Genomic DNA, 25,345 nt, shown 5'->3' with positions numbered 1-25,345 from the left:
TTCTCATGAACTTTCAGATACTTAATTCTAGTATTGCAAGATTAAATCCTGTTCCCCTTCTTCGTTTGAGGAGTATTAGAAGAGGCCTGCTGGATCAGACTTCAGGTCCATCTAGTAGTTCAACTTCCTGTTGCCACCACCCCGCCACCACTCCCCGTGGCAAGCCAAATACTTCCAGGACAAGAGGGAATTAGACAGTCTGGTTGCCTCCCAGCCTCAGAAACTGGTAGACTACTTTTGAACCTGCAGGGTAGACTACTTTTGAACCTGCTTCTCTGTGACAGACAACAGCCACTTGATAAATCTTTGCCTCTCCTTAACCCGTTGCCTGACTCCTTTGTTTTGAAGTCATGTAAGGGCTGATTTAAATGTGATGGTGGTGGGGCAGAAGAGCCTCACTGTGGGTCTTTGTATTCAGCCGGCTTCTTGCTTACCCTGGCCTTCTACTGTGCTAAAAAATCCTTAGCTGGGGTGGTTGTGGGTTCTTGTTGACAGCAGTGGGGCACCTTGAGAGCCAGTGTGGTGTTGTGGTTAAGAGCAGGCGGATTCTAATCTGGAGAACCGGGTTTGATTTCCCACTCCTCCACCTGAGCGGCAGAGGCTTATCTGGTGAGCCAGATGTGTTTCCGCACTCCTACATTCCTGCTGAGTGACCCTGGGCGAGTCACAGTTCTCTCATGACTCTCTCAGCCCCACCTGCCTCACCAGGTGTCTGTTGTGGGGAGGGGAAGGGAAAGGAGCTTGTCAGCCGCCTTGAGTCTCCTTACAGGAGAGAAAGGCGGGGTAGAAATCCAAACTCTTCTTTCTGAGAAACTTGGCCTGTCATGATGGTTCTTGGGACTCCTTGTGAGTGTCTGAGCATCCTCGGAGTCCTCTAGCACATAGTTTGAAAACGATTGCTGTATGTACCCCTGCCCATTTGCAGTGGTTTGGCCACCAATCTACTGAGCCAGAAGCGAGCAGCAGTGCAGTTGCAGCTTAAAATTATGTTTGAATTTCCAGAACTCATAACAATCCCAGAGCTTTTCAGAGGGCTCCGAAGCAGGCCGAGCCTCAGCTACGACCCTCTCTGTTGCTCTTGGTGGCCCTCGGCTCTTGAAATCTTGAGCAGCTTCTATGGACCATCGGCCCACGTTTTAGTTCCACCCTTCCAGTGGCTGATTTTCCCAACAAATCATTAAACAATCGAAGGCTTTCACGGCCGGATTCAACTGGTTGTGGTGGGTTTCCTGGGCTGCGTGGCCGGGGTCTGGTGGATCTTGTTCCTAACGTTTCGCCTGCATCTGTGGCTGGCATCGTCAGAGGCGTATCGCAGTGGTCTCCCATCCAAGTACTAACCACGGCAGAACACTTCACTTCTGAGTTTTGGTGAGATCAGGCAATTCATTTAGGTCAGGGCTGTCTGTACCGATATCTCTCTTGATTTGTTGTTGCGCTTTACAGGTGGGAGGACTCATGTTCCTTCGCTGGATGTGGAGAGAGACGCCATTCGGGGCTTCACCCCCTAGCACGGAGGCCTGCGACCTGCGGCTCTCCAGATGTTCATGGACTACAAATCCCATCAGCCCCTGCCAGTATGGCCAATTGGTCATACTGGCAGGGGCTGGCAGGAATTGTAGTCCATGAACATCTGGAGAGCCGCAGGTTGCAGACCCCTGCCCTAGCATAAAAGCTTACCCTCTTCCCACCTGTAACACATGTCCTCCCCCCCCCCTTCTCTCATTTGGCAGGGTCACAGCGTCATCCGGTCGGCCACCAACTCGGCCCTCCCCCAATTACGCGCTTAAGTGTCTCATGCGTATCATCGCTACAAACCCTGCCTTGTAGCCTGCGCGCGGCAGCGCGTACTTCAAACTACCAGGCCTCATCCGCACTTACTCCGGAAGTGATAGAACCGCAGCCGGCCAGCTACCAGCCAGAGTCGCAGGACTCCGTGGAACAGCTGGGCATGTCGGGCAGCAAAGAACAGCTCGGCCATTCCGGAAGTGGGACAATGGCTGCTCTTGGAGCTTCTATTTTGTGGCAATAAATGGGGTGGCCTTCATCCAGCGGGGTTGGGGAGAGTAGAAAGGGGAGAGGCAGGGTCCATCTGGTGCCAGATTGGAGAAGTTATTGGAACTGTATTTCGTTTCATTTCCTTCATTTGTAACCAACTTTCTGCCCATTGGGGACCCAAAGCAGCCAACGTCGTTCTTCTTTCCTACATGTTATCCTTACAACAACCTTGCGAGGTGGGTTAGACGGCAAACGTGCGACTGGCCCAAAGTCCCCCAGGGAGCCTCCTTGGCAGGGAGGGATTTGAACCTGGATCCCCCAGATCCACTTTTGACGGCTACACCGAAGCCTGGTAGAGTTTAGTAGAATCTAAGCTGTAGACGCTCCAAGCAGTGTCCAGTCAAAAGCAACCGTATTAAGTTCTTTATTGAGCTGGCATTCTTAGTCAAAGACAGGCAATGCGGGAACTGGCCCCCACCTCTCAAGCAACCGCTTTTACGGGCTTCAGTCAAGTTCCCGCCAAGAAAAGATAAACAATCCAGGTTCTCACACGGAAACCTGCACAGACAGTTTCACACAGGCAAGCAAGCAGCAACTGATAACAGCAACATTCCCCATCTGGGCACCCCGCCAGAAACTCCAGCTGGAGCTTCTCCAAGGTTGAACTTCAACCTTACACCTGCAGCACAGAGTAAGGGGTTTCAATTCAAGACCCCTCGAATGTGGTGTTGCGCACCATTGGTGGTGGTGGGGGGGTCACTTGACCGAGGGTATGATAACTAATTTGCATGAGAGCTACTGTTCAGCACCACGCAGCCATCACGGACATACTGGGTGGAACGGCACAGTGCTGGGAGCTGAAAACCTGGTTCCAACAACTTCCAGGGCAGCACCGAGCCTGATGCAGTGATGCCAATCTGAATAGATTTCCAGGGCAAGCGTAACTTACTTCATCCTCTACAGTGCCTGATCCTGGCAGGCTCCTTTGTAGACGTACCTAGATCTTCTTTGCTTCCCGACTGTCATGTCTCTCACTGTCTGCTGGAAACAGCCTCTCCCACCAGCAGAGGAGAGGGCATCCTTGGACTAGAGATCCCCAACCTCCATGAGCCTGCCGGCACCTTTGGGATTCTGACACGACCCCAAATGGCTGCTGCGGGAGGCAGAGGCTGCCGCCGCTTACCGTTGGTCCCACAGTGAAGATCCTTGCGTGGTGGCAGCTGCTGTCAAAGCGGCGGTTTTAAAGTTCTGCACAGCCAGCCAAGTCGCCAGAAACCCCGTTGGGGAAAAATGCCACCTGGCACGCTGTCTGAAACCACTCGGTGGGCACCAGAAAAGGAGGCAGTGGGCACCACGTTGAGGACCCTTGCACTAGGTTCTGACATAGACCTCTGTGGAGGGAGGAGGGGTCCCCACAACTCATGTTTCTCTGGGGAACCTGAAGCTCCATCTAGAGCATAGGTGTCAAACTCGTGGCCCTCCAGATGTTATGGACTACAGTTCCCATCATCCCCTGCCAGCATCATGCTGGCAGGGGATGATGGGAACTGTAGTCCATAGCATCTGGAGGGCCACGAGTTTGACACCTGTGATCTAGAGCAGTGGTTCTCAACCTTCCTAATCCCGCGACCCTTTCATACAGTTCCTCATGTTGTGGTGACCCCCAACCCTAATATTTATCCATTTAACAGATGGAGAACACTGATGCAGAGAGTCTTAGGCGACCCCTGTGAAAGGGTCATTCGACCCCCAAAGGGCTCGCGACCCACAGGTTGAGGACCGCTGATCTAGAGATAAGATGAAGGGGGAGCTGGATACAAGAAGAGTCTCCTCCTCCAGTTTAGGGATGCTGGAGCCGGCAGCCTAGATTACCCAGGCAACCCGCCAGCCTTTCTTGCCTCCCAACAGAATACCAGAAGGCCAGATGGGTCCAAGATGCTGGACTGAAGTGTGGCCACATCAAGAGATCCTTTTGACCGCGGGGGGAGGGACTTGAGGAACTCTTCCAGGTCGGCTCCTCCACATCAAACTCAGTGCTGCTCTCGAAGTTGTTGGAACAAGATGTTCAGCTCCCTGTGCACCGCTCCTTGCTTGCTGCTGTGTGACCCCGCACCTTGCTACGTGGGCTTGGCATAGGAAGAACACCCCTTCCCCTCTTCCCAGCTGAAGGAGCAGTTTGCTCCCTGCTCCCCAGACTGGGCAGGCAAGATCTGACCTGCAGTATCTTTGGCTGGGGTCCACTCTTAGCTTGTGCCTACAGATATGCATCTGTAGGGGGAGGCTGAGGGCGCAGCTGATGGTAAGGCTGTGGTGTACAGAGAGCCTTTGGCTGACTGATGGCAGGTGCCATTCTGTGTTGGGGCGGTGTGGGAGAATCCACCTCGATAAGGATTCCTCCCTGACTCACCCCTTCAGCGTGGTGTAGTGGTTAAGAGCAGGTGCATTCTAATCTGGAGAACTGGGTTTGATTCCCTGCTCTTTCACTTGAGCTGTGGAGGCTTATCTGGTGAACCAGATTAGTGTGTGCACTCCAACACATGCCAGCTGGGTGACCTTGGGCTAGTCACAGTTCTTTGGAGCTCTCTCAGCCCCACCCACCTCACAGGGTGTTTGTTGTGGGGGGGAAGGGAAAGGATATTGTAAGACCTTTGAGTCTTCTTACAGGAGAGAAAGGGGGGATATAAATCCAAACTCTTCTTCATTTTTTGCCCCGTGTTCCCCCTAGCAGTCCAGCTCGGCCGTCCCCTGCCAGCGCACCACGTCCTCGGCCATCTACATGAACCTTGCCTCCCACATCCAGCAAGGCACGGTGAACCGGGTGTCGTCGCCGCTGCCCAGCCCCAGTGCTCTCAACGACGCTGCCAACTCCCAGGCGGCTGCCAAGCTCGCCCTGCGCAAGCAGCTGGAAAAGACCCTCTTGGAGATCCCGCCCCCGAAACCGCCCGCCCCCCTGCTCCATTTCCTGCCCAGCGCGGCCAACAGCGAATTCATCTACATGGTGGGGCTGGAGGAGGTGGTGCAGAGCGTCATTGACAGCCACGGTAAAGCCCCTCGGGCACGGGTGGTGTGGTTAGGCCGGGCAGAGGGGAAGCAGGGAAATGCGGGGTGGGAGGGGGGGAGTACGGGAGAGGTCGGGGGATTGTGGAGGTTCGAAGCCCAATGGAAAACACAGCAGGCAGCAGGCACAACCAGGAGGTACACTGACCGACCCTGCCACAGCCTGACATACTTGCTTTTGAAGAAGCTAGAGAAGCTAGAGCCATGGAGGCTGGAGCAGCCGGCCCCCACTGTACTCCGAGTCAGGGGTCAGGATGGAAGAGAGCTGTCCTTTCAGTGACAGGGACTGTAATGGGCTGTTTGTGAGTGACATGGAGGGGCGTCAGCGGGACCCCAGCTTTGGCAGTCTCATCCTAGGAGACTCGGTAGGGCCACTATCTTGTCCGGCACTGGGAAAGCCAACTGGGGAGGAGTCTCTCTTTATAGGTTCCCCAGCGCCCTTGCTTGAATTTGCATGGGAAACTCAGTAATGTCTATTCAATTTGACCTGCAGGGTTAACTCAGCCCACTCAGTTGTTTTACAAAACATTCAGAGTCCACTGCTTGTCTGGGATCACCTAAACAAAACGGGCTTGGGGTGGGACAGCCCTGATATCCTTGGAAGAGAGGTCAGATCTGCCCAAAACAGGGCCTTTTCTCCAGCAGCCCCTTCCTGGTAGCATTCTCTTCAATCATTTTTTCTGCCTGGCACCTTGCTCTCTTTGGAATTGTAGATTACACAACACAAGCCTTTATTGGCATATAAAACAGGACAAAATTTTAAAACAAAACAAGGTTAAGAAATACAGTTAAAATTACTAATTTCGAGTATAAAATTTGCAACAGTTTCACAAAAGAGCACATCAGAGCTGTTCAGGAGATTGGGTATCTTATAACACTCATGCCACTGAGAACATTGCTCTCTTTGGAATTGTAGATTATTCTTTTGTTTCTTTGGAGAGGGGGTTGTTCATTTGTTTGTTGCTTTCTGTTTGACCAACACACACTTTCTCCTATTTAGGCAGTTTGCTTGACTGATTGCTGCCGGTTTTATGGGTTTGATTGTATGTTCGTTGAATTCGTTTCGAACTACCTCCGTTAATGCATTCAGCTGGGTGGGCAGCCCGTTGCGAGGGTCTGGATGTTTTCGCGAGAGGACAGATCGGTCTTTTGGAAAGGCACGATGGTCTGGATCAGTTGGATGTTAGGCAAGCGTTCTTCAAGAACTGCCCTTGCAAAAACGCGGTCATCAGCTGTGCTAACTGCAAAAATGATTTTGTTTCCCATTATTATGGGTTTCTTAATAAGGTCCATTCAGCTAAATCTGGCCCTGGCCTCCAGCCCAAGGAGCCTTCTCCTAATGTCAGCGAAGCTTCAAGCAGCTTGTAAGACTCCGTGCACCCTTTATGGAATTCACCTGTAGGATCCAATCCAGAAAAATAATTTGGGGTGTGGGGAGGGTTAATGAATGACTATAAGTTTTTCCTTATCAAGTCTCTAAATGTGAACAATTCACTGAGTGCTCCTCTTTTCAGTTTTTATCCTAGAATGCCCCTGTCAGCCTGCAATTACAGTATTTTTTTAAAAAAATGGAAACGATATAGAACAGTAACAGCAGTTCTTTACATGAGACAGGATTCAGGGTTCAGCCATGCTAAGGAGGCAGTCGGCCAGGCCTTCCTGTCTGCAGATGCTTCCGGGGGCAGGTGGTCAGGAGATGAACTTTTGTCTGGCCTCTAGGCTGACCACCACCACCACCCCTCGCCCCTATACTGCAGAGCTAGGGGGTAAGAAGGCCTCATTCCTAGCTTGGCTGGCACCCAGCACCAATGCAAAAGCCGTCGCCTTCACCGGGATGAAAATTTGGCAATGTTTCATAATAACACCATATTGATCAGTTTATGCATTGGGCCGATCAATTGGCTAGTATGACCAACCCTGACCCAAGGGTGACTCTTTTCCATGTACTCCAAGCTTTTTTTAATTGGCCTTGCATGCCGCTTGTATCCTGCATCAAGATAGTCGGAATTCATCATCCACCGAAGCCATGCTTCCTTAGGTCTCCTCACTTGCAATAATATATTCAGATTCTAACAACCACAGGGAGGAGGTGGCTGAACGAAGCTCCTCCCCGTTCACCAGGAGTCTTATTCCCGCTCCAGATCGCTCTTTGTCTGACTTTCCTTCCCTCCCCTCCTTCCCCGCTCTTTTTCTGGGATGTCCCTTCAGGCAAAGGCTGCGCTTCCCTCTTGCGAGTGGAGCCCTTTGTTTGCGCCCAGTGCCGCACGGACTTCACCCCACACTGGAAGCAGGAGAAGAACGGCAAGATCCTGTGTGAGCAGTGCATGACCTCCAACCAGAAGAAGGCGCTCAAGGCCGAGCACACCAACCGGCTGAAGAATGCCTTTGTCAAAGCGCTGCAGCAGGAGCAGGTGAGTTTCCGCTGGAAGCTGGGATTGGAGGGAATTGGGTTGCTGTCATACGGCTGGGTGGGATCATTTGCCAATGATCAGCTGACATCACTTTTGGAGTAACTGGAAAGTATGTCAGCATGTGGCTGGGTTTCACCCCAGGTTTGCCTGAATGGTAGAACATCCCAGGTAACACACTGAGGGTCATGTCTAAGCTTGAGCGGTATCGAAAAAAATAGGGAAAATTCAGATTCGGCTTGATTCAGCTATAAAATTATCAGTATGGCTGAATTAGCCGAATCCCCGATTCAGTATATTCATCAGTTTATTCGAGTATACCAAAAAATTCGGGTTCGTTAGCATTTTTTGTTTTTTGCCTGTAAGGGGCGCATTTTTAAAGCTAGAGACTCTCCTGATTACATCACTTGGGTTTCATGAAGTTTGGCTCAGGGGATCCAAAGTTATCGACCCCCGATGGGAACTAATAGAGCCTGATTCAGCTAGTCATGTCCAGTCACACGGGAAGTGCCGTCAACTAATCGAGATGTGGCCGGTTGCTCCCCCTTATTTTTCTCCCACCACCCAGTTGAGTGGTGGCAGGAAGGGCTTTGTGGGGTGTGGAGGATCCCGCACTTCCGTCAAGCACCTGGCAGCCCTGGGGAGAGGGGGAGACGGGGGTTTGCACCGAGCTTGGACAGGGAAGTCCCACCTCCCTAAAGTCACCCCACAGGATGCTCCTCTGTTTCCGCTGATGCATCTACACAAAACCAGTTTTAGACCCACTGCTGTGCTTCCTTCCTTTCCCTGCAAAGAACTGTGGGAATCGTAGTTTGCAGGGTGGCTGTCGACAATCTTCAAACAGCCAGCTGAGGAGGAAACGGGACAAAGGGAACCAGGTTTTGCAGGTGATGTCTTGGGGCCAGCTGTGAGGCGGTAAAAGAGCCTTTGAGGCTCCGTGCGGGGGCACTCTGCAAGACGCTTGCTGTGTGTGGATGGCTGTGGCCGCGTTGTCTAACTCGGGGCCCGCTTCCTTTTCCTTCTGCAGGAGATAGAGCAGCGGCTACAGCAGCAGGCTGCTCTGTCACCCACTGCTGCCCCTGCTGTGTCCAGTGTTAGCAAGCAGGAGAGCATCATGCGACACCACACGCTCCGCCAGGTAGGTGCCCCCCCCAAAAAAAAACCTGTGTGCCACCCTCCATCTTGGCTGCTCAGGCTCGGTCGCGACCCCTCCTACTGCCTTGTGCCCAGCAAGACCAAAATTTGGCCCCTGAAGTTTGCATTTTATGTATATGTGCGGGTATTTGCACCCTCCAGTCAGCACTTGGTGTAATTACGGTTTCGCTAGTCAGGGGAAAGGGCCGAGAGAAGTGGGCACGGAGCCCTCTGATAGCCAGTGGGGAAGCTTACACAGCCAGCCTTCTGACTTTTCCTGCATCTTTCTGTTTTCTGCTTGGCCCATAAGGTCTGGAAACTTGGTTTAAAAAATGAAGAACGTGATTCTCAATAAACAGCATTCTCCCCTGAGCTGGAGGAGGACATCTTGTGGGTGGTTCCCATTGTTCCACAGGGGAGGCAGGAAATGACTTTTTTCTTCTTCCTGTTGGGAGGAACCGCCCCCAGGATCTCAGTCTGTTTCCTGCCTCCAGTGGGAGAGCACGTGGACTACCTGTTCTCTGATCTTCGCATTTTCCTTGCTGCTTCCAACTCGTTCCTAGCCTGAAGAGCTTAGAGACCGCCTTAATATGTGGCAGGTTTCCGACTCGGATCTTTCTCAACTGTGTCAGACGGAGCCTGATTCACAAGTTGCCCTGACCTGGATGGCCGAGGCTAGCCGGATCTCTTCAGATCTTGGGTCAGTCCCGATTAGTACTTGAATGGGAGACCACCAGGAAAGTCCAGGGTCCCTATGCAGAGAAAGGCAACGGCAAACCACCTCTGTTCGTCTCTTGCTTTGAAAACTTGGGGGCGAGGGATTGCCATAAGTGAGCTGCAACTCGACGGCAAAAAAGCAGGAAGTTGTGTTGAACTTCTTCAGCCATTATGATTAGTCGCTAAGTCTGGAAATCCTCTTCTCTCCGGATTTTGCAAGCTTTTCCTGCGCCACCCCAGGCTACTTGGGGACTGAGCTTCCAGTTTATTTGTGGATGGAAATTCTAGGGTGGGTATTGGCTGAGGAAGCTCAAGGCTCCTCTCCAGAAAATCCAGTTGACAGAGAAGAGGCTATCTCAGGGTTCCAGATCCTCGAATAGCAGTTCATGGTGACTTTTGTGGCCACAAGAAATTCATGGGCTCCATAGGGTTAGGGTTAGTTGAAACTCTTCCAGGTGCCCACCACCCCATGCCCTCCCATACTCGGGATGGGGCTTGGAACATGGCTCCAAGACCAGGTGCTCGGGAGCAACAGCCGCAGAAGGCCATTGCTTTCACATGCTGCATGTGAGCTCCCAAAGGCACCTGGTGGGCCACTGCGTGTAGCAGAGAGCTGGACTAGATGGACTCTGGTCTGATCCAGCGGGCTCTTTCTTATGCTGTTATGTTCTTATTGTTATAACCAATAACTTGAGATTTGTTTGTGACATGTGAATGCAGCGCAGCCATAAAGATCATTTCAAACTTGATGCTCTGTGATGAAAATAATAATAATAAACACAAAATCTATTCAGGAAGGGACTTCATTATGAGTGGAATGGGAAGCATGTTGTTCTCACATTCCTGGAGTTGTTGTGGGATGTTGAAGTGGCTCTTGGAGTGGTGATGGAGTTTTGAGAGGGGCCAAAACGATCTGAATTGTTCGGGAGCAGCAGCAGCAGAAGGCCATTGCTTTCACATCCTGCATGTGAGCTCCCAATGGCACCTGGTGGGCCACTGCGAGTAGCAGAGAGCTGGACTAGATGGACTCTGGTCTGATCCAGCTGGCTTGTTCTTATGTTCTTAAGCCCCGCCCCTGCCCTCCGTGCATGCCGGCTTTTGCCGAAAAGCGGGCCTGCACTGAGGCCGAGGTGGGAGGTTCAGGGGTAGCCCCCCCACGTGACCAAAAGGCGTGCACCCGGGGACATGGGTGACCCCGTGTCCCTATAGGCCGTATGCCTCTGATGGGCTCTACTCGCCAATCAATTCCCTGCTGCCCCTGATTGTTTCCCCCTTCTCTACTTCCACAGGCACCGCAACCCCAAAGCACTCTGCAGCGAGGAATTCCCACCTCGGCCCGGTCCATGCTGTCCAACTTTGCCCAGGCCCCGCAGCTCTCTGTCGCAGGCGGCCTCCTCGGCATGCCAGGTAACGTGCCAGGTTTGGGGGTGGGGGAGGGGTGGCGTGCCCCAAAGCCCTTCCAGTTTCGCTGAGGTAAGAGCTGCTGTCACCTCTGTTCCCGAGTAGATCTCTTTGTGAGGTTTAGCTTTGATGCACAGAAAACGTCTCAGTTGCAGTTCTCTGTTGCTTGACCTACATTTGGGCGACATGGGTGAGGCCTTTATTTTATTTATTTAAAAGATTCCTGTGTCTCCTTTCCAACCAAATAGGGTCCCCAATGCAGCAAATATCGAGTCATTAGAATATTTAAAACATTAAAACCATGTTTTAAATGTATTTGTAAGGTATTTAACAATGGAGTAAAGATATGTAGATACATAAATGCCAGGAAGAGAGAACCAATACCGTGTTTCTCCGAAAATAAGACAGTGTCTTATATTAATTTTTGCTCCCCAAGATGCGCTATGTCTTATTTTCAGGGGATGTCTTATTTTTCCGCTCCACAGCTGCATGCTCTGGTGTTCTGTTCGTCGGGCATGCTTCCAAACAAAAACTTTGCTACGTCTTACTTTCGGGGGATGTTTTATATTCAGCACTTCAGCAAAACCTCTACTACATCTTATTCTCAGGGGATGTCTTATTTTTGAAGAAACAGGGTAATACTACTAGAAGAAGAGGAGGAAGAAGAGTTTGGATTTATACCCCACCTTTCTGTCCTGTAAGGAGACTCAAGGTGGCTTACAGACTCCTTTCCCTTCCTCCCCCCACAACAGACACCTTGTGAGGTGTGAGAGAGTTCTGTAATAGTGTGAGAGTTCTTGTGAGGTGTAAGAGAGTTCTGAAGAACTGTGACTAGCCCAGGGGTCTGCAACCTGCGGCTCTCCAGATGTTCATGGACTACAATTCTCATCAGCCCCTGCCAGCATGGCCAATTGTGCCATGCTGGTAGCGGCTGATGGGATTTGTAGTCCATGAACATCTGGAGAGCCTCAGGTTGCAGACCCTTGGACTAGCCCAAGCTCGCCCAGCAGGAATGTGGGAGTGCGGAAACACATCTGGTTCACCAGATGAGCCTCCGCCACTCAGGTGGAGGAGTGGGGAATCAAATCCGGTTCTCCAAATTAGAATCCACCTGCTCTCCACCAGTACACCACGCTGGCTCTCCTCGCACCTTGAGACAAGCCACTTGGCATAGACAAGCACATGAGGTTCTGGGGGAACACCGTCCTGGGGTCCCACAAGGTCGAGAGCCTGCAGTGTGTTGCTCCACGTTGCCAAAGGATAGTGGACGAACAAGGCTGTGACTGTCCAACATTCGGCTCTCAATGAGACAGCTGACTGAGTCAACTGGGAAGCCCACTGGCCTGTGGTTGTGAGCAAATGTCGTGATTAAATCTTGCATGCTTGACTCTGTAATACGCTTCTGTCGCTGCCTCATGCATTTAAATACGATACATTATCCACCGGTGACATCAGAAGCAGCATAGGAGGACCCCAAGACTGTATTTTGCCCTGGAGTCCAGATTACCTTTGTGTTGTCCAGGAGGCAGAGGAGAATCCAGGGTGTCTGATGCTTGGTCCTGTGGAATTCAAAGGTTGAGTCCTTGAGAATGGAGTTCATCATTAACTTCACGGCCCTACACTTCCTCTATGTGGCCCTGCCCCTGGCTTTCAGCGTGGTGTAGTGGTTGAGAGCAGGTGGACTCTAATTTGGAGAACCGGGTTTGATTCCACACTCTTCTACCTGAGTGGAGGACTCTAATCTGGTGAACCATGCTTGTTTCCCTGCTCCTTCACATGAAGCCTGCTGGGTGTCTTTGGGCCAGTCACAGTTCGTTCCGAATGCTCTCAGTCCCACCTACCTCACCAGGTGTCTGTTGAGGAGAGAGGAAGGGAAAGAAGTTTGTGAGCTGGTTTGAGACTGCTTGAAGGTAGAATCATAGAGCTGGAAGAGACCACAAGGGCCATCAAGTCCAACCCCCTGCCATGCAGGAACTGGAGACAAGTGGGGTTTAAAAACCAACTCTTCTTTTACCTCTTCCCAGAAGCATCTGACTAATTGGTAACAGATGGTTGGGCTGGGCAGATATCCACAGATGGTGGCGCTGACTTCTGGTAAAGAGGCTCTCCCATGATGAAAAGGCTCTTCACGCCACTATTAGCGGCATAAATTGGCAGGATCCTTTGGCTTGATCTGCCCGGGCTTGATTCTGACATCCTTGTGTTTTCCCCAGGTGTCAACATCGCCTACCTGAATGCCGGGATCGGGGGCCACAAAGCATCGAGTCTGGCGGACCGGCAGAGGGAATACCTTTTAGATATGATCCCGCCGCGTTCTATATCGCAGTCCATCAGCGGGCAAAAATAACGCCAGCTGCCCGCTCCCCTTTCCTGCCCCGTGGCCCTCCCCTTCCCCCCCTCATCCGTCGCATGCAGTGCCTGTCTTGGTGCCTATTAAACGTGGAGGAAAAGAAAAAAAAGACAAAAAAAAGAGAAGAGAACATTTCCAGTCTTCGGAGACTTTCCCTCGTCTCTCCTCTCCTTTGCATCTCATTTGCTGGGGAGAGGCCCCGTTCCCCTGCCCGAGGTCAGAACGTGTCTGCTTGGATCCTGCACTATACATGTGTTAATTAAGGCTTGTTTTATGCTCCTTTTTCTTTCTTTTATTTTTTCTTTTGTAATGACAATGCATAGAATTTTTAATGGTTGTGTTCTTATTTTTAATAACTTCTTTTCTCCCCTTTTGCTTAAATGGATGGGTTTTTTTAAAAAAACCTTTTTGTTGTTGTGGGTGGGGGTGGGGATCTATTTAGAGACTGCAAAAGGTGCACCCGTTTCGAACTTCTCCTAACTTTGGGCAGGGGGTTAGAGGCACCCGGGGCTGGGAGGAAGCCACCCCTGTGGGTGTGGCTGAGCTTTTCAAGACAGTGACCCCCCTTATAGCGGACGGTGCCCCCGGAAGGTTGACTCCCACTTCAATATTCTCCTCGCAGGAACAGAGGGAGCGAGCCGCAGCCTATCCATTGGGAAAAGGATGGGGTGGTTTTTGTGGTCGTGTTTGCAGAGGTGCCGGCCATGAAGGTTGCTGGCTAATTTGGGGTGGGGGCAGGGAAGTGTTCTTCTTTCAAGAGGCCATGCCAGGGAACCAACCCAGTGGAAGGTGAACTGCCTCGTTGGAACTTCCTTTCCTCGACTTGCTTCTCTTCTGCTGTTATTTCTGCTGACCGCCCCCTCCCCCCACCTCAGTCTCCGTCCCGTAGTCCAAAGGAGCCATACAGTATTACACTAGCACGCCAAAGAGTTTCGCTGTCACCAGACTGAAACCCTTCCGGGCCAGCAGAGGGTGCTGTTGGCCACTGAAGCTGCTCAAAGCTCCGTTTGCAGTCCCCCTGGCTTAGCCTTCTGGAATGCAAACCAGATGAAGTTGACTCTGCCCTCCAGCTGGCTGTGAGTACAGCCAGAGGTTTGGGGCTTGACGGGCAAGGCCGAGAACGGGGTGAGACCAGTTTGTGTTCCTAGGCTTGCTGTGGGAAAGGAGAAAGAGTATCTGAAGAGGAGACCGGAGGCCATTTCCCGGCAATGGAATCCGCCAAGGGAGAAGGCATGGTTCTGCTGAGTCCAAGGCTGGGCAACGTTTCGTTTTCTGGGCTGCCCTTTCTTTTCCACCTCAGTTCTCCCTGCGCCTTCCTCAGCCTGTTGGCCACAGGTGACTTCCCCGACCTTAAACGAGGGTGGGCAGGGAGCCTTCTAGTGATACTTCCCCGCTTTCCTTTTTCCCTGGACCTCCTCTTCCAGACACCAAGGTGGCCTCAGACGTCCCCTAGCCTAAAGCCTGGATTCCCCACTGAGCTTCCCCAGGGACCCCTCCAGACCCGCACTTTCTCTTCCCCTCCAATCTGTGAGCACTTAATAAAAAAAAGAAGAAGAAGAAGATGGGGGGAGGTCTGTCTGTGTGGGGGGCTGGGGAGACCCCCTCCCTGCCAAGTCCCGGATACTTTATACAAGCTAGCAGAAGGTTAGTTATAATAAATGCACACGCACAGAGGTCTGTGTTGACAAAGACTTTATTCCCCACTCGGAGGCTTCCAACCCCCTTCCCCCAACAACTGTGCCGATAATTGTAGTGGCTTCCTTTTCCTTTACAGTTGTTTCTGCAAGATCCACCCCCTGCCCACCTTCCTCTCTCTGACACATAGACACCCTCACCCGGATGTGATTTGTGACCCCCTGCCCGTCACCCAAAACTCAAGTGCCGTTGTCTTCCCCCACCTCTGGTTCCCAAGAGTTCCAATGCAAACCACCTGTATCGGGTAGGACGTGGTGTGTTTTTGTTTTAAGGATTATGGTGATGACATAAGAAATGTGCAATACTAACTCGTCCTTTTTTTGAACTCTGCCCCAAAGTCTCAGACAGGGGCTTTGATGAATGGTAGCAAACGGGACAGTTTTGGGGGAGGGGATTGGCCAGGCACAGTCCTCCCCTTCTGACTGGCGGGTAGTTTTGGCAGTAAGGAAGGTGCCCCCGTAAGAATTCTTTGGAATCAGTCAGTATAATTCTTGCTGTTTTAGCTCAAGGAGCAAGAACACTTTGCCCCCGGACTATCTTGCCTTCCAAGAAATTGCAGGTCGGCCGATTAGCCGATTCCAACAACAGAGTTTCTCATGTTCTTGACCAGAGTATCCAGGACTGCCTTGGTTTCTGCCTTGGAAGCAGATGTGTTGATACCAAGGGGCGGGACGCGGCTGATTCATGAAGCAGGCACAATTTCTTCTATTCCCTTTCCCCCCTTTTTTTTGGATCAGGGAGGGGCGGGAAAAAGCTGGTTTGGATAGTAGTTCCGTGGCGTGAGGGACAGGGGCGGTGCTTCCTTGCTCTGTGAGGCAGTTTTGCTATTCCTACACCGTTGCTTTACTTAAAAACATGCTGTTCCAGGGTCAACGAGACTTCTTGGAAGAGACGGAGCAGGTGGAGTTGGGCCGTTGGGGTACCCCTTCTCCTTTCAACCCATGTGGGGGATACAAGCTTTGGACCTTTGTCCTTTTATTTTACCTTTCTCAACTGACTCCTCCCTCCTAGTTTTCCCCAGACCCCATGGGGTAAATTATCTTCCTCCTCCTCCTCCTCCTCCTCCTCCTCCTCCTCTCTCTCTCTCTCTCTCTCTCTCTCTCTCTCTCTCTCTCTCTCTCTCTCTCTCTCTCTCTCTCTCTCTCTCTCTCTCTCTCTCTCTCTCTCTCTCTCTCTCTCTCTCTCTCTCTCTCTGCTTATTTTTTGGATGTGGTGTAGAGAATCATCCTCGTTTTCTTTAAGGTACATATGGCTTACCTTTTCCTGGCTTCCATTCACCTTCCTTTTTCGGCTTAATTGTAGATGCTTTGTGGTTGATGCTTTATTGGGGGTTTTTTTCCACTCCGTGTTTCCTCAGAAAAAAAAAGGCATAACTTGTCCCCCCCCCCTCCTTTGGCCTCTGTTGCCCCTCTTTTTTGCCTTTGTTTTTTCGCTCCCTTTCCCCGACCAGATCTTTTTAGCTTAACGATATTTGCTGCCGAAATGTTATAACAAGGACTCGTTTGTTGTATATAAGCTATTTCTTGACACATTTAAAAACAAAACCGGAGGGGGGAAAAAAACGGAAATTGTACATTGTGTAGAAAACAAAACGACAAAAAAAGAGACAGCTTAGCCATGAATATTGTGAAAGTTGTTAACGTCCTTTTGTAGTGTGAACTTTTTTGTGTATGACATTAAAATGTGCAAAAGGCGGTTTCCTGGAGATGGGGGGAGAGGGGGCCATGCTTTTTTGTAGGGGGGGGCTGTGCAGCTCACACCACATACCGCACCCCGTGCCCCATCCCCAAAAGGTGGGACGGACTTGGTGGTAGCTGCTGTGTCCCCCAAACGGTGCCTTTCTTCCTCTTGTGTCAGAGCAAGGAGTTCTATGTACTACCAGCACACACACAGCCCTGGTGGTGGGAGGCCAAAGGGTCCTTCTCTTCCTCGCCTTCTAACCCCCAGCTGGCACCTGATGGAGATAACTCCCCTTGCTTTCTTTTCTTTCTTTCTTTTTTTTTTTTGCAAGCTGGAGAGCAAGGTAAGTATTATTTTTGTCGCGATGTGATTATTCTTAATAAACTGTCAACGTATTTGCACTGTTTTTAACAATGGCTTTAGCTTCTGGACAGCTTTCATTTTGACAAGCGTGTGTCACAAAGCTTCCCAGGATAAAGGGCTTTTGCCAGTTACCCCTTCAATTTTGGGGAGGCAGGATGGCGGTTTTCAGAGTGGGGCAGTTCCCACCTGTTGTTGCTGACCCCTCTCTTTCAACTGAAAACCGCCTGTCCCTCTCCATTAATAATGCCTCAGCTGAAGCGTCCCTCCCTCTGTTGTGCTCTCTTTCTTCCTCTCTTGCTTCCTGACCAAAATGTTGGCTTCTGGCCTGAGGTTACCTACTTCCTATGACAACCAGAAACAGCCAAAGGCTTCAGAGGGGAGCTGGTTTTCATTTGATTTGGTCCTGCCCCCCGGCATCCTGATTTCTCGAGATTTTGGTCCTGCCCCCATCATTCCGATTTCTCGAGATTCTGGTTCCTAACAATCTCAGCTTTCAAAGAGAATCAAGTACGTAGAAGCTCATGACTAAATTTACAAGCATACACAGAAGAATCCAACGTTTATGTGGATTACCTTATGCACAGGAGACCCGGTTCATGAGCCTCCATTAGTGTTTTATTTTCTCGTTAGATTTGGGAATATGGAATACTCTCTATTTCACAGGAGGATGCCAGTGATAAATCCCTTTCCCTCAAAGCCGAGTATTGTGGCAAAGCTCAAAGCCGAACATTGTGGCAAAGCTCAAAGCCGAACATTGTGGCAAAGCTCAAAGCCTAACATTGCGGCAAAGCTCAAAGCCGAACATTGCGGCAAAGCTCCAAGCCGAACATTGTGGCAGGAGACCTCTAGTTTCGTTTTGAATGAAAACCACCATCCCTGTAAGTAGAAAGGTGGGGAATTGGCGAATCTAGGCTAAGGGTTGCTGGTTCTTCTTCGGGCAGCCTCCTAAGTCTTTACTTGCAAGTTAGCCCGAATTTTCTTTCCCTGAAAATTCGGGTTGTCTTTTCGTTCTGAGTATGGAATTTGTGATGTGTTTTCTTCTGAGCGTCTCCACCTTCCCTTCCTTTCTTCTTTCTCCCGTGGTGGTTTTCTTTGATGCAACACTAGGCATCTTTGGAAGCATTTCTGTTTTGTTTCCTAATAATACTTTTTTTGAAAAAGCAGAAGCCAGGTTTCCTGTCTTCTCGATATTGATCGACGCAAAAGGGCTCCAGGTGTTTCAGGTGTGGAGGGTTTTTTTTTAATGACCTGCATAGTTTTTAATGCATTTTTCCATGTATTTCAACTTTCTCTTCGTATTGGATATCTTTTTTCCCCTGCTAAAGTGTTCTTCAAAATGTTCGGCCCCTCCCCCAACACCCCAGTATTGAGGTTAGGAGAAAAATAAACACCTAAATATACCAAATACGTTGATCTGAAGGATATATTGCTGGGGCTTGCAATGTCGGCGGAGAGCTTTGGTTTATAAGTGCTTGCTAAGACCATCTTTGGTTTTTGCATTACCGTGCTGAGATGCCTACGAGCGTTTCCCGCATTCCAAAGCTTTTCAAGCACCCAGGATGTTTGCGCAGGAATTGGTCGGTCTTCTTCGCAAATGATCTATGCCAGTGGTGGCGAACCTTTGGCACTCCAGATGTTATGGACTACAATTCCCATCAGCCCCTGCCAGCATGGCCAATTGACCATGCTGGCCGGGGCTGATGGGAATTGTAGTCCATAACATCTGGAGTGCCAAAGGTTCGCCACCACGGATCTATGCTATTGTTGGATTGTGTTTTCCAAATCCTGGTCATTTAAAGTGGGAAAATGCTACTAGCCTTTTTCTCCCATTTCACCACACCTCTCTCTGTTGTGGCAGGAGTTACATAGCCTGTGAAGCTTTTAACCCCCCCCCCCCCCAAAAAAAATATATATATATATCAAGGGTTTAAGTCAAATTAACCCTGCCTACCCTCAACCCATCTAGGATCTGTATGAGGGAGTGTGGCTGAAATCCTTTACAAGTTACGTATAGAAACTCATAAAGGAATTCAGCAATTCTGCTGTTGGTTTTGGGGGCGAGAACGGGGGACTTCTTAGGACCGCGTGGAGACCTTATGTTATAGGGGCAGAGTGAGCCTTTCTCAGGGGTCGATGATGTTTTCCTCCAAACCCTTTTACAGACACCGCAGTGACCTAATATGTGGAAAGAACAGTCCGCAATCCGCGAGTTCTCTGTTCGTCTCCTGTCAGTTCTTCTGTGTCCTTTCGCCAGGCTTCAGTATTGCTGCACAGCTGAGAGCATTACGGTCTTTTTTTTGTTGAAAAGGGATGTGTGTGTGTGTGTTTTTAAAACAAAATTTGTCAATTTAAACCCCAATTTGCAGTCCGCAGCAGGGTGAAGGGAGGGAGGAAAGCTGGTTTTGTAGTATTGGAAAAGAGGGAGAGACCCAGGCGGGAAACCAGTCCTTTTGCACAATTTTATGGGGGCTTTTTTCTTTCTTTTTGCATTGTGTTTTTGAACCTGGTTTAAAAGGAGGGGGGGGAAAGCTGTTTAAATATTGCCAATTGATTATGCAGTGACCTGATTAAAAAAAAAAAATAAGCTAATTTTTGGAGAAAGGATTAAAAAAAACTTTGTAATATTTATCACTTGCAAGCTATGTTTAATAAAGAAAGGAATGGTTTATAACTTTTGATGTGGCTGGTGCATTGTATTTGCTGTTGCGACCGGGACGGGATGTGTTGGTGAAGGCGAGAGCTCTTAAAAGCTAGAGTAAAATTAATAAAATTATAAGTTTGGGGGTGGGGGTGGGGGTGGGGTGTCTGTCCTTCCTTCACATCTGGTTCTTCTCACAAAATGCTTCTTCCCAAATTTCATTTGTTTGGGACCAGTGTTTCCCAACCTTTTCGAGGTCAGGGTACCCTTGACCTCACTCTTCATAAGCTCACAGTACCCCGGCCGCCGCCCATTGCCCCTGCTTGCCACACACCCCACCTTCCCCTCCCAGGGTGAAGGGTAGCACTGGGGGTGGCTGCTGACCTTGTGGCTGGCCCTGCCCCATGGGCCAGCTCCATGTCCTTGCTGGCGCCGGTGGGAGACACCACAAAAATGAGGGGTGGTAGTGTTGCCGTGGTACCCCTGGGACATGCTCACGGCACCCCAGGGTACAAGGGAACCCTGGTTGAGAATGGCTGGTTTGGGACCCTGATTGTGGTTCCACACTGGAAAGGAAAGAGTGCTGAACTTATTTTCAGAGGCATTTTGATTTTATTTTGTTTGCTGGCAACAACTAATTTCATGCAAGCATTGCTAGCACCCTCTGAGCGGAGCCTTTCAGCCTCACTGATTTTCAGCAGTTACCAAGTATGTTCATTTGTCTCTGTTATCAGCGCTGTATCCTGCGTAAGGATCGTTCCAGAGGGCAACTCCTGCATAAGGATGTGCTGTTAAAGTAAACAGGAAGACGCCAGGCCCTTTTCCCATGGCTGGTTGGCAACCGTGTGTCGGCAAGAGCACAGTCAAATGGACCTGGTGAGCGCTGGGTCAGAGTTGGATCTGGAAGTCCTGTGTTCACATTTCCGCTCTGCCGGACCGGTCACATTCTCAGCCTAAGTTGCTTTGAAGTAAGTACAAAGCATAGAAATCTAGAGCTGAATGGGACCCCTAGGGTAAGGTGACCAGATGGTCACCTTTGTGAACCAGGACAAGGGGGGTGGGTAGGTGGCTGCGCTAGCAGCCTTATAGCTGCCGCCTTGCTGGAGGCTGTCACGCGACTGCACTGTCACTCCCAGAAGGCAGTGCGGCAGCCTCCCAAAAATCGGGACAATTTGAAGAACCCACGGGACAAATTGTTTAAAGGTGGGACTGTCCCGCCAAAAGCGGGACGTCTGGTCAGCCTACCCTAGGGTCATCTAGCCGAACACCTGCACAATGCAGGAAATTCACAGTCCCCACCCAGACTCCCTTGGTGACCCCTGCTCCATGCCCATTGGAAGGCGAAAACCGCCCTGGGCCTATAAGAAAGGATCACAAGAGCCAAGCACTGTTTCGTCTCTGCCCTCCTTTTCCACGATCTGCCTAAGTTCATAGTATCAGTCTTGTATCAGATGGCTGTGTAGCCTCTGCTTAAGTACTCCCAAAGAAAGATAGCCCACTATCTCCTGAGGAAGTCTGTTCCACTGAAGAACTGCTGTGAAAGGCAGGTTCTTCCTAATGTTCAGCTGAAAATTTCAACCTGTTGCTTCTGGTCTTACCTGGGGCATGGTGTATGCCACATCATGAACTCCAGGTAGGCGAAAACTGTACTAGACAGGTATTGCCCTGCATTCTACCACTGCATACTTGGAAGGTAGGAGGTTCTGTGCTCCTCGCTGCTTCTCAGGTTCCTCCCAACACCTGGAAGGATAATTCCACCACTACACCACCACCTTGCATCTTGGGGAAACCAGGCGTTATTTGGAAACACAACAGTAATGTACAATTGCACGCTAAAGAAATTATGCGTGCGGTTTCCCTGTACACTTACATTCCACAGAATGAGAGTATCGAAGTGTTACAAGAGAGACTAGATAGGAGTACTTGGATCCATCAACAACATTGTTGTCCCAGGTTGGTCTTGGCGATTTTTATTGCACAACCAGTTTAGCTGTTTCATGCGATTCCTCATTTGTAGGAAATTTACCTTTTGTGGTTTATGTTTTTAATTCCTTTAAAGCACAGTTTGTCTCAAATCTACTTTGAGCGGCACCGTATAATAGGGATTTGAGTATTAGAGTAGGAGCAGAAAAGTTCAAATCCTTACTCTATATTTACTTTATTTTCCACAATGGGAATTCAGGTCACTCTCCTCTCCATTTTTCCTCACAACGACCCTGTAAGGTAGGTTATGCAAAGTGTCTAACTGGCTCATGGTTACCCAGTGAGCATCCGTGGCAGAATTAGGAATCCAAACCTGGGTCTGTCTCCCAAATTGTAGTCTGACTCTAACCACTACATCACACTGATGTTCAGTGATTTATATAAGGCCAAATGCTTACTTTACATCTCAAATATAAATGGGGATGGGGGAGAAGAACCTACCCTACTCTGAGCTCTACAAAGTGTTCAGAAGTCACATTTTAAACTTTCAAGAGGAGAAGGTGTGAATGGGGAGAGAGCCATTCCTTCACAGAAAGTCTTGAAAACATTGATTGGGAAATTGTTAGGAGGAATTGTAGGGAAACACTCTGGAAACTATGAGCCAGATAAATGAGGAACAACAGTTGAATCTGAAGAAGAGGAGGAGTTTGGACATGCCCCGCCTTTCTCTCCTGTGAGGAGACTCGAGGTGACTTACAAACTCCTTTACCTTCCTCTCCCCACAACAGGTGAGGTGGGGGAGGCTGAGAAAGTTTAGAGCAGCGGTTCTCAACCTGTGGGTCGCGACCCCTTTGGGGGCCGAACAACCCTTTCACAGGGGTCGCCTAAGACTCTCTGCATCAGTGTGCTCCATCTGTAAAATGGATACATGTTAGGATTGGGGGTCACCACAACATGAGGAACTGTATTAAAGGGTTGCAGCATTAGGAAGGTTGAGAACCACTGGTTTAGAGAGAACTGTGACTAGCCCAAGGTCACCCAGCAGGCTTCATGTGGAGGAGCGGGGAAAAGAATCCAGTTCATCAGATAAGAATCCACCCCTCGTGGAGGAGTAGGGAATCAAATCCGGTTCTCCAGATTAGAGTCCGCTGCTCTTAGCCACTACACCACACTATACCATCAGTCCCCATCAAGGACCAAGCTTAGGGGACAGCATGTCAGTAGGAAATACAACCTCACCCATGTCTTCCCGTTTTGTTATTGGTGACCGGTTTTAGTTCCCGCTTCCCAATACCCCCAAGAAAGGGACACAACCAGGAAGCATTTTCCACTTTGTTTTTAATTTTTAACACAGACAAGAAAGATCACATGGCACCTTCACGATTGTGAAACATACAAATGGCTGCTTTGTGTTTGTGTGGGTGACGAAGCACACACGAGGGTGTCTCGGGAGAAGAGGAGGAACAATCTGTCTTTCAGGAGGGATCCTTTTAATAGCACTAAAAGCTGAAACAAAGTCCGCATAAATGTAATTCGGAAGGGGGGAAAAATCCCTTGCAGTTTATCTTTAGAATGCTGAGGAATTTCAAGGCAATTGTGAAAAGTTCCACTCTGCTGAATTCAATTGTTTTTAATTGCCTCCTGAAAATAAGTCTATTTGGATGCACAATTGGAACATGAGAAGAAGAAAAAGCAAAGGTACCATTTCAGCTGAAATGGTCGAACTGTTAGATGTGGCAGTGTAAACTAGCCCTCTTAAAATCTGCCTTGTTAACTGTGGGGTTTCCTTCTGCTGATCTATTCGGATCAGCTGTTTAACTTCCCCACTAGCTTTTTCTTGGGGGGGGAAATTCAGCCATTGTATAGTTTCAAAACCGTGAGTGATTTTCGGTTGGTTCACGCCAGTCAGTACAAGCAAAGAGTGATGGAGAAAGTTTTGGGCCCGTTCTTGGCCGTTCCTCCAACTACAACTCTCTCCCCAAACGTTTGTTCCTATGGGGTCCCCGTTTCCCACCCAAACCCCTCTTTTCCATCACCCTTAGGCGGCACTGTCTTTCTTGAATAGGAGGGTAGCTTTTCCCCAGCAGGGTCCTCCGCGCTCCAATAATTAATCTTCTGGAAGGACCCCGGCTGTGACATCTTAAAGCTTTGTTTCGTTCGCTTCGTTACACAAAACAGTTTTAAAACAAATTTCGGTTCAAAAGCATTTCCTTGTCTCATTGGTTCTAGCCTTTTTCTCAATCGATAGCGCTATTCACAGTGGTTCTCTGGGAGCGGAGGCCAGGTTTTGAAAAATGGACATTGGGCGGATGCCCAGTGGCGGTGCTGGAATTACGGGGTGGTTGCAGACAGAGAGAGGAACTAGGGGTGTGTCCAATTGTTTAAGTCCAATTGTTCAAGTTCAAGGCTGCGAGAACTGAAGTCTGAGGGTGCCTCTGGCGGGCATTGGGGTCCAAAACTTCAAGAGGGGATTGAAAAAATCTGACATCTTAATTCCAGCTTCTCATGGGTTTGGAGAGCATTTATAAGAGACAACTAAGTAGGGGGCAAGAAATCGCTTTTGTGTCTTGGGCAGCTGATCTAAAAATAGCAGGTTCGGAAGAACTAGAAGAACAAGAAGTAGAGTATGGATTTATACAGCTCCTTTCCCTGTGGCACACAGCTCCTTTCCCTGCCTCTCCCCACAACAGACACCTTGTGAGGTAGGTGGGGCTGAGAGTTCGAAGAGAACTGTGACGAGTCCAAGGATACCCAGCAGGAATGTAGGAGCGCGGAAACACATCTGGTTCACCAGATAAGACTCAGGTGGCGGAGTGAGGAATCAAACCTGGTTCTCCAGAATGGAATCCACCTGCCCTTAACCACTACACCACGCTGGAAAAAAACCTTCATGCCTTACCGAAGACTGGCAGACAGGGAAGTGAAATCTATGGTGTGTGTGCAACTGGTTTAGTCAATTTGGAGGGGGCTATATGGTCCAAGTGGGGCACAACTTGGGGGAACATAATGTGATGCCCCATTTAATTTCACAGAGTATAAGTTATGCTCACAAGACAAGAGGCAGGCCACAGCAAACCTCTGTTCGCCTCTTGCTTTGGCTGCAACGAGCCAGCACTTTCTACCATCACCATGAGCAGGTCTGTCCCTCTTAGCAGCCATATTGCTGGACAGCAGCAGGGATGCCAAGTGGCGTTCGTCAAGTGCCACCTGCTCTCATCCTGGATCTGAACAGGGTGTAGGGCATAGGTGTCAAACTTGCGGCCCTCCAGATGTTATGGACTACAGCTCCCATAATCCCCTGCCAGCATCATGCTGGCAGGGGATGATGGGAACTGTAGTCCATAACATCTGAAGAGGCGCATGTTTGACACCTGTGGTATAGGGGGACGAGGCAGTCAAAGTAGTGGGGCTTTTGGAGCCAACAGAAGACACACTGCCAGCGGTTTGGGCACTGGGGATACATCAAGTGTCTGGTCAAACAGTCGTCTGGCTGAAAACTCTTTGGATCCGCCTGGCCAAAGCTTGTCAGGAAGCCCTAGCTGCTAGATTTTATGGGTGATTTTAGCAGAATGGAGCTAGGTATATATTACGTGTCGTTCTGTCTGTGGATCCCCAGACCCTACAGGAAAGAGGGAAACGTGTTTTCAGAACCGCAAGGGAATAAAAGGAACCAGATCTACTATTTCAATCAGCGAGTTGTTTGGAAAGTTGCAATGAAGTGTTTCTAAAAGCAGAATTGTTTTTAAGAGCTCAGGACTGAATAGCCTAAGCTAGTTCAATCTTGTCAGCTCTTGGAAGCTAAGAGGGTCAGTGCTTGGATGGGAGACCACCAAGGAAGTCCAGACTTGCTATGCCGAAGCAGGTAACGGCAAGCCGTCACTGAACATCTCTTGCCCTTGAAAACCCTACGGTAAAGGCAAAGGCAGTCCTCTGTGGAAGTGATTACTAGGCAGACTATGTTTACCAATTCCTTTCCCAGTCATC

The 25,345-nt window shown here is 49.8% G+C and overlaps 1 protein-coding gene across 2 annotated transcripts; it reads left to right on the top strand.

Moving 5' to 3' along the window:
• Positions 1 to 1,842: 1,842 nt before the first annotated feature.
• Positions 1,843 to 13,171, top strand: GATAD2B (GATA zinc finger domain containing 2B). Of its 2 annotated transcripts, none has more exons than XM_048509938.1 (6): positions 1,843 to 1,917; positions 4,723 to 5,036; positions 7,261 to 7,463; positions 8,488 to 8,598; positions 10,601 to 10,718; positions 12,926 to 13,171. In XM_048509938.1, exons 2-6 carry the CDS (start codon positions 4,772 to 4,774, stop codon positions 13,057 to 13,059), a joined length of 831 nt encoding a protein of 276 aa, XP_048365895.1. In that variant the 5' UTR covers positions 1,843 to 1,917; positions 4,723 to 4,771; the 3' UTR covers positions 13,060 to 13,171. The 2 variants fall into 2 exon arrangements, with proteins under 2 accessions (XP_048365895.1, XP_048365888.1); XM_048509931.1 differs by having other exon boundaries at positions 4,720 to 5,036.
• The last annotated feature ends 12,174 nt before the right edge of the window (positions 13,172 to 25,345 follow it).

This window comes from Sphaerodactylus townsendi, linkage group LG01, assembly GCF_021028975.2.
Source record: "Sphaerodactylus townsendi isolate TG3544 linkage group LG01, MPM_Stown_v2.3, whole genome shotgun sequence".
Classification (NCBI taxonomy): Eukaryota; Metazoa; Chordata; class Lepidosauria; order Squamata; family Sphaerodactylidae; genus Sphaerodactylus; species Sphaerodactylus townsendi.
The sequence above is the reverse complement of the archived record's forward strand: the minus strand, read 5'-3'. Positions and strand labels throughout refer to the sequence as shown.

Excerpts from the sequence above, each read along its gene's own strand:
- GATAD2B (XM_048509938.1), top strand. The coding sequence starts at position 4,772 with ATGAACCTTGCCTCCCACATCCAGCAAGGCACGGTGAACCGGGTGTCG. Across the intron at positions 7,464-8,487 it reads AAGCGCTGCAGCAGGAGCAG|GAGATAGAGCAGCGGCTACA; the intron begins GTGAGTTTCCGC and ends TTCCTTCTGCAG. Across the intron at positions 8,599-10,600 it reads GACACCACACGCTCCGCCAG|GCACCGCAACCCCAAAGCAC; the intron begins GTAGGTGCCCCC and ends CTACTTCCACAG.